Source organism: Macrobrachium nipponense, chromosome 20 (genome assembly GCF_015104395.2).
Source record: "Macrobrachium nipponense isolate FS-2020 chromosome 20, ASM1510439v2, whole genome shotgun sequence".
NCBI lineage: Eukaryota > Metazoa > Arthropoda > Malacostraca > Decapoda > Palaemonidae > Macrobrachium > Macrobrachium nipponense.
The window spans coordinates 65371662-65381249 of record NC_061089.1 but is presented as its reverse complement, the minus strand read 5'-3'; the positions used below and the strand labels follow the sequence as shown (position 1 = coordinate 65381249).

General features: G+C 33.3%; 1 protein-coding gene across 20 annotated transcripts in view; it reads left to right on the top strand.

The window, feature by feature from the left end:
• The window catches only part of LOC135226765 (plasma membrane calcium-transporting ATPase 3-like), a 538460-nt gene extending 531222 nt beyond the window's left edge, over window positions 1-7238 (top strand). For 16 of the 20 annotated variants that reach the window (XM_064266560.1, XM_064266474.1, XM_064266589.1 and 13 more), the window contains one exon: window positions 4834-4992. In XM_064266560.1, the coding sequence (XP_064122630.1) occupies window positions 4834-4847 (14 nt within the window). In that variant the 3' untranslated portion in view covers window positions 4848-4992. Of the gene's footprint in view, window positions 1-4833 lie in introns of all 20 variants that reach the window. The other 4 variants (XM_064266580.1, XM_064266568.1, XM_064266575.1 and 1 more) reach the window with 2 other exon arrangements.
• Window positions 7239-9588: the final 2350 nt, after the last annotated feature.

Sequence of the window (9588 nt, the reverse complement as noted above, 5' to 3'; positions counted from 1 at the left end):
TATATATATATCTATATATATATATATATATATATATAGTATATATATATATATATATTATATATATATATATATATATTATATATATATATATATATATATATATATATATATATATATATATATATATATATATATATATATATATATATATATATATATATATATATATATATATATATATCTCTATACATACACATATTACATACACTATATAATATATATACCATCATTATATATATATAATATATATATATACTATATATAATATATTAAATATAATTATATATCTATATACTATATAATAAATATATAATATATATATATATATATTATATATATATATATAGATAATATAATATTATATATATACACACACTAAATATTGGCAGTTCCCAGTTATTATGGCGTTTCCACTCCCGACGGAGTGATGATAGCTGAAAATCGGCGATAACAGTGCCAATAACCGAAGATCGGCCCTGCCGATAACTTGGGATCGGCACATGTCAGCGACGAAAATTCTGTTATCATCGTTGCTAGACAAGCGAACTAAATATTATCGCTGATAACCAGTGACTGTCTGTATGTGTGTGTGGGTATATATATATATATATATATATATATATATATATATATATTATATTATAATATATATATATATATATATATATATATATATATATATATATATATATATATAAAACACACACACACACACACACACACACACACACACACACACACACACACACACACACACACACACACTCTCACTCTCTCTTTCTCTCATTTTAAAAAGTCTTCAGTTGTGTCTAGGGTATTTACAGATCACTCCGTAAAATGGTGAATTTTCATATATTTAGAATTTTTCCTAGCACTTTGGGCATTTCAGATGATATGTTTTGCTAATGATCCTTGGAAAGCATTTCTGTTTTCTTCAGAAATTGTTTTATATTTTCTGTATTAGATGTTTATATTCACTCAACTTTCATTGGCAGACCTATTCTTGAAAGAAAGTGTAACTCTAGATTTTCTTTTTAACATAATTTGTTTATATAGTTTAGTTCCTTTGCTGTTAACAATCAACTAAGCAAGGTGACAAAATGCTACAGAAAATAGTCAGGCTCCTTGTTCATGAATTGGTGCTCAGATTTCTTGTCCTAAAATGTTATGCCATAATTTACTTCTTTGATAATGGTGCGTCAAAGGTTCAGTACTTTTTCCATAGACAATGATTAGTAATTAGTCAGTTTTTCTTATTAATAATTTTTTATCATAGAAAACCACTTCCTAGGGAGTGTTGCAGATATTATGTAATGGTAAAATATATCTAAGAAGAGAAGCATCTGCCAAAGTGCTAAGGAAACTGAAAACCCAACATATTCATGAATTGAATTATTTGTTGCAAACTGCAGTGTCATAGTTTATTGCCAGTAATTATTTAATTGTAGAACTTTCCCTCTACACACAAATGAACATTTATATTTTTGTTGTTATAACCTAGTTCTCTGCATTAAAGTTTGCACACATATTTAACCATTTTGTGAAAACTAATCACTACCATTTAGTATTTCTTAATTCATATTTTTGAAAGCATTTGGGGGTAAGCCTACCCACTGATGCCTTTACTGATCTAATATGTACTTGAATATGATTTTGGTATTGAAGAGTGTGTCCACAGATGATATACTGAAGATTTTTTGCATTTTAACTAAAAGCCTTTAAGACTTGCCATACAGAAAAATCATTAAAAGTACATGTACATTATAAAAGATAATCTGAAAATTCTGGGAAATAGTTTACAAGAAAGAGTGAGGGATACAGCAGTTACAGTTTCAGTACTGCATTCACAAATATTTTCTACTCGCATGTTATCACATATACCCAAAGAGAACAATGTTAATACATACAATCTATATGTTCATGCTTTTTGTCATGTTAGTGTAATAAAGAGAACATATGTAAAAGGAGGTGATGGTCAAGTTTGTTAGTAGAATCTAACAGAAGGGTGAAACTTATTCACACAACTTTGATTATTAATAGATAGATTATATATATATATATATATATATATATATATATATATATATATATATATATATATATATACATATATTATTATATATATACATATATATATATTTATATATATCATATATATTTTTATATATATGCATTTATATCATAAATAAGTGTGTGTGTTAAGAGAGAGAATTGATATATTAGTGTGTCTATTAGAGAGAGAATTGTGGCTGAGTATGTGTCTGGCTTTATGCAAGAGCTTAAATCTGTACTATTTAATACATTGATCTTCCTGGCATAATTAAAGTTTTCATTTCATTCATAAAACTTAGGTTTCAGGTTTTCGTTGGAAAATGTAGCCAAAAATATTATGGAATAATTCATTGGATGTAGCTGTTGTAATAATATGGTGATTATAGCTAGTATAATATATATATATATATATATATATATATATATATATATATATATATATATATATATATATATATATATATAATATATATATATAGAAAATGTATTAAGAAGTGAAATGTGTATGGAAATGTTTTGTGTGTGTGAATTTGTTTGATAGGTAATATACAGAAGCATATCAACAGTGCATGTGTACACATACATGAATACAGTATACAGTACATGTATAATATATATTATATATAATATATAATATACATACATATATATATATATATAATGTAAACATAAACATCCATTTTGCATATTATATGCTTATGATATAACATTCACATCAACAATCTTATTTTCAATTTTGCTTTTTCATGAGAGACTATTTTGCTTCCACCCAGCCCAGCCATGTTTGTCTTCTTTTAACTGTTTTCTGCATGACAGTTGAGCGACTAGTGACTTAGACTAGGTGAAATAGTTGGCACCATTAGACTACACTTATGCCTTTAACATGTTTGAGTGTTTATTCTGTGGCAATAAGTGTTTTTTGTGTTGTTCCTCGACAATTTTTGTTGATATATATGCTGGTTGATTTTATATTGCGGTTACCGATTTGTTTATTTACTGGTTTTTGTACTTCATAATGCCTTTATGTGTGTATATATATATATATATATATATATATATATATATATATATATATATATATATATATATATATATATATATGTATATATGTGTCTGTGTATGTATGTATATATATATATACACATATATATATATGTATAATGTTATGCATGTATATTTGTTATATACATATATACATTACATTCATGCTTCCTACATATATATATATATATATGTGTATGTGTGTACATTATACATTCATGCATTACATATATACATATGTACTTATATATGTGTATGTATGTATAATAATTATTATTTTCATATTGTAGTGTGTATATTCTGTATCATATATGCATTTTAGAATCATACTTCTCTGTCATCTATCCCTCTTCATTCTATCTCTAATATGTATACAGAATTTTGCATACTTATATGCTTCTGAATATACACACATGGATATGTTTTTTCTGTGGTTATATATTATGTATATATATATATTAATGTGTATATTTATATGCATGTCTTTGTATATATATACATAAGGTACAGATTGGTTTTAATGTTTAACATCTGATAAACCTCTAGGGAATGATGATACTAGTATGGATGTATAGCATGGAAGCATGATGAACTGCGTTCTTTCTTATAGCAGAACCAGTTTCAGAACATATTTTTGTTTTTGTTTTTTTGTCAAAATATTTTCCTATTGTGAGCTACCCCTTCCTTTTATTTTGTTAGGAAGGATTGGTATGTGTGCGCGTGGATATGTGGTGTTTCCCACGCATCCTCTTCCCCTTCCTTCAATCTCTGAGTGTTGTGTAAACTAATATTTTTGGTGCACGCACCATTGATGATATATGGCCCAGATTGGCTTCCTGCCGCCAGTAATTTTATATTTATTTATCTTTTTTTTTGGCGTGTCATACCGTTTAGCATAATATTTACGGAAAATAAAAGCTTATAGGCGGTAGGAGGCCATGCTACTGGGAACATGCATGCCCGCATGAGCCGCGCACTATGGAGAGCCTCCAGCCAACATGCAGTGCCCACGTTCTCTGGCTGCCATCTCTCTCTGTCTTGATGTCTGAAGTGTGTGTCCACCGGCGTATGAGCTACAGAGCTCCATCACTCGTGTAGATCCTATGGCAGCCAGCAACACTCTCAAGTACTCTGTATAAGTGCACGTTCTATTACTGTTGATCTTTTTTTTTATTCTTAATATCTTAACCGACTTTGTGAATGAAAATAATCTGTATTCTCTTAACTTGTTACATACTAACCATCATAACTCCTCCTCTTATATTGGCACCTAACAGGCTTAATAAGCCAGCTAATGAAGATGCAGTACACGGTTCAAGTTTGGCATGGGATCTTTGCATTGAGCATGAAATTTCTGCTTGTGTGTGCGAGCGGCAGGCGAGCACTTTTGCCCTTGCCGCTCAATGCTGATGCTGTTACGCTCCGTGATTAGCAGCAAGGCACACTCCTCACCCTCTCACTTGTCAGCAGCTCTCACAGTAACCCTCACAGTCAAGTTAAGCCCTCGTCTTATCAAAGAAAAATTTGCATATCATTTCTCATGTTTCAGTGAAAAGTCAAAGTTTTATATATTTGTTTTTTCCCCATGACTTATTCCTATTGAGTGTTCAAGTGTCTTGGACCAGTGTAGTTAGTCTTTATCCTTGTTTGATGTTTTGTATGTGGTTTAGTTGTGTCCAAGGCATCAGTTGTAACTAGAAATGTTAATTAAGACATATTTTATGGCTTCTTTTTCAGATTCGAGTAGTTAATGCGTTTCGACAGGGGCTTGATGCTCGGCCTTCCAACCCGAACCTGGCAGCGGTCCTGAAGAAGCAGTCGTCCTTGAGTAAGAGGTTGTCCCAGGGGTCTTCGTTGGAGTATGCCGACATGTGTCCGGATCCAGAAGAACTTACAGTGCCCGAAATTGATGTTGAACGTTTATCTTCACACAGTCACACTGAAACTGCAGTGTAAGCCCATTATCAATTTCTCAGGGCCAACTGCATTACCAGCAGCAGTGTAGCACTAATATTAACAATAGTGTGATACATAGCAGCAGCAGCAGTATGAGCCTGTGGCCACCACCATTGTTGCTAATAGGCAATGCCTGCCTGTGATGTGGTGCCTAGGTGCTGGGCTCCGCCGCGACTGACAATTACTGACTGCGATAATCAGGGTGGTGGTGCAGGCAGGCTTTAATATTGGTGAGAGTTTTTCAAGGGAAGAACAACTAACTGTGGGTGTTTGTACAGGCTTTTTGTTGGTGGGACTGCCTGGCTCCTTTGACTGTTTTGTCTTCCTGGGGGCCTTCTCACCTGCATTTACCTACCCTGAACACATAACCTTCAATGGCACACACCCACCTGTGCCAATGCCTGTGCCCACCTTTGGTGAACACCCACACTCACTGGTGTACGCCAAGGACTCACTCAACAGTGTGCCGTGCCCCTTGTTTCATCATGTCCTACTGTTAATAGTCTTGTGTATAGTAAGGGTTGTTATTGCATAGTCTACCAATTATAGAAGTGGTAAAGGGTTTTTGCCAGAGGGTTAGATCTGTTGAACAATACTAAGGACAAATTACCATTATACCTGTAGTCAAAGAATGTTTTAAAACTCTCTAAGGAAGTTGTGGAAACTTGTATATTCCTGAATGTTCTTGATTCTTGTTTTCTAAAAACATGTTGGCTGTTCCTGATGCTAGAGTCTATACATCTCTGTTTTGTTTATGTTTGGCAGTATTGTTTTGTCCATTTGCTGTGTATGAAAGATGAGCCCTAGGTTGTGTGAATGATGATACCTCTTAGCTTAACTGGTATGATCGTTGCGTTGCTACAGGTTATGCAGTGGAGTTAGCCTTGTTAAGAGCCCAGCTGCACTGATACATAACCACCACAGATGTCTATGTTTAATTAGACATCTTTGCATTTAATACTAATATCCTAACATCATGGGGGTCGTTTTTATGGAGCAATAGTTGTTTTGAAGTATATATAATAGTGATGATGCTTGTCAATAATTCAATCACTGAGGGTAATTGTCATGTTATGTAATTATTAAAATATTACAAATAAACTGGTGCACGGTTGTTCACAACCTCATCACCTGTTACAATGTTGGCTAGCCAGTGGAACCAATTCTTTTGTTGTGCTCATGTGAGGAGCACCTTGAAGGCCTGCAGTTAAGTGCAGCCACCCCTAAAGAAAAGACCTTGGAGTCTCCACCCATCCCTTGTTAAGAATGTTGTAAAGGCATTGCCTGAAATCATTCTTGATGCTTTTAACTATTTGTTTTTTGCCTTCTGCCTTTTGGTTAGCTTCTTCCATCATCACCTTTTTTAACATCACAACAACTCCAGGTTAACTCTTTGCTAAGGTGTGTGGTCTGCTTTCTCCCATCCTGTTCTTAAGTGTGGCAAATATGCATTAGTTTTAAGTCAGTTCTCTGGGCTGTTCACCAAACCATTACACATAACAAATTGTAGTTAATAGAGAACAGATACTTCATTCTTTTCTGTAGAAGAAGTGAAAGATTTTCTAAATAAGGAAATGTAAATCCAATAAATGTTATTGTAAAATGGTAGTGATAAACCAAGATAAACCTTCTATAAATCTTCAGTCATTTTGTGATGCTCGTCTCTTAAAATGTCAGCCACAACTTTTAATCTTTTGTTTGTCATATGATTCTAGGACTGAGGAAGTGTAAGATCACTTAAAGATTTGGTAAAAAAGGCCTTGTACTTCTTCTTATGGTCCAATATATGATGTATGTATGTATGAATATGTGAATGGTTGTTTGAAAATGCATTTATGCTCGTGAAAGTAAGTGTGTATGCATGTGTGTGTGTATGCGTGAGTGTATGTGTGTGTGTGTGGGTTTGTGTAGTGTGAAGTAGCAAGGCCAAGGGAACACACTTCATACAGCAAAAGGAAGGTGTTATATTAAAAGAACTATCCAATGTTTGGCCACCATTGTGGTGCGTGAAGGGATCACCTCCCAAACGCTAAAGCAGCTATTAAAACTGCCCCTACCCACGCACTTGAACGCGCGTAGTACTTTAGATTTTTCGTGGATATAAACAAATGGCTTCTATTGTTAATAGGAAAAACATTACTTGTTGCGTTTGTTAACTTTAAAAATACAGGTTTTCAAGAGTCTAATTCTTTTCTTCCTGTTCCTTGTTTTTGTAATAGCTCTTTGATGGTATTATACACAATTGTTACTGTTTATAAAGGATGAAGTGTTTAGCACAAATAGTACATTATGATTATTATAAAGGCTGTTGTCCCTGAATAGGCTCTATTTACATACTGTACATGGAGCATAAATGTATGAAGAACAATTGTTTTTATTAATTTTGTTTTAATTACAGTTGGCAATATCATTAAATTTTAGGAATAGAAAATATTTCAAGATACTTTATGAGCCACCAGTTGACTTGAATGAAAATTTTCATTTATGGTCAGAAAATGCTATTGAGGTTTCTTTCATTCTTGTGAACTTATAACTGCAGTCATTTCAAGGGTTTGATTTGCCACTGACACAATTTCTTGTAGTGACCAAAACATCTGCTTTAAAATGGTATTGAAGGTTTCAGTTCCATATATTTTATGGGAAAGGAAATCTGAACAGCAGGACCATATTTTTCATAGTGCAGTTTTTGAGACCACATTGGTTGCAATAAAATGGGAAGGTTGCTTAGACACTTTCATGAGTAAGATAAAGAATAATGTTCATGCCAGTTTGTTTACTTTCTGATTGGTTTTTATTTAGTCTGGAGGTCATATTAATTTCAGTGGCTCCTTGTGACCATTCTAATATCAGCTGCTGTGAGTTAAATATTATTGACTAGTAAACAAGCCTATCTCTGAAACCATCATTGGCCACAGGAGCAGTGTTTTATGACCATAATATTGAAGTGTTTTAAAACTGTCTACAGGTCTTGAAAGGCAGTAAAATGATAGTTGGATGATTTTGACTCTTAAGGCTTATTTGTAAAAGCATTAAGTAAATTAATGCAAGTAAGAGGTTAACAACAAATACAGCTTAAACCTCAAGTTGAACCATATTTACCATTTATTGTTATTATTTGCTGCATCAGCTGCATTTACTTTGTATAGTCTAATCTGTTTTTTTTTAATTATTGCATAAGGTGGGTAACGTTCTTGATATTTATATACATGAGGGAAATAGTCGAAATTCAGCAACTGTATAGCTTTTACGTATTTAGTTAGATACTTTTATATGGAGAACGTGTTCCATAAAGTTGTCTACAATTTGTCAATTAGAGTGTACATACGATGTATAGTTATTTTGCCAACCTTTCTCCCACTTTCAACTGAGTATGTTCAGGGCAAAGTAAATTTATGTTGATAGGTTGATGGAGGTGTCTACTCAATATATAGTTGAGATTCAGCAGGGGGTGGGCCTCATGTTGAATTTTGATTGGCTGGGACGGGATGCGGGCCAATCAAAATTCAGCATGAGGCCCACCCCTGCTGACCCTTGACTATCTACTTAATGAGTAGACTCGACCATCACCATCACTCTACTCCTATCCTCTGCCATGAACATACTCAGGTGAAACTGGGAGAAATGTTGGTGAAATAATTATATACTCTAATTGACAAATTTTAGACAACTCTATGGAATGTCCTCCATATTTAAGTATATGATTAAATATAGGTATATATATAGTCCCTGACTTTTGACTATCTCCCTCCTGAAGATGAATATAATCAGAATATTACCTGATGCAGTAGCAGAGAAAGCAATAATTAGAAAAATAGAGAAAAGACTATATGAATTAAATGCAGCTGATGCAGCAATTTCATTCAACAATGTAACTGTTTAAAAGAGGGTCTTGTGCCATTATATTGTTGTTGTTGTTATTATTATTATTATTATAAGCTAAGCTGTAACCCTAGTTGGGAAAATAGATATCTACTACTTGCCCAAGACTCCATATGGGGCTAGTGATGTCAGTGCACCTCATGTTGTGCACTGTAGGCATTACTAAAGGTTCTTTACAGCGTCCCTTCGCCCCCAAGCTGCAACCCCTTTTATTCCTTTAACTGTACTTCGGGATCATAGTCTCTCTCTTCCCGCTTACTTTCTACCCTATCCTAACATTTGATTCACAGTGCAATTGCGAGCTTTTCTTCCTGTTACTCCTTTCAAACCTTTTATTGACAATTTCCTTTTCAGCATTGAATGACCTCATAGGTCCCAGTGCTTAGCCTTTGGCCTAAATTCCATATTCTGTCTATCTACATGCCGAAGAACCCCAATAGGCAAAGCATCCCAGGTAAAAATGAAATCGAGAAGGAAAGAATAAATTGGAAATGTGAATTAATGAAGAATAAACAAATACTAGAGGAAACCTTTATCCTAAATAAAATCTTGTTTACAAGTAGAAAAAGATTAATTCGCTGTGAGTCAGAAATCCTAAGTTACTTTGACCCTTGTAAGTAGAGGGTAAAGTAGATGTGTTAAAGAATGGAAAATAGA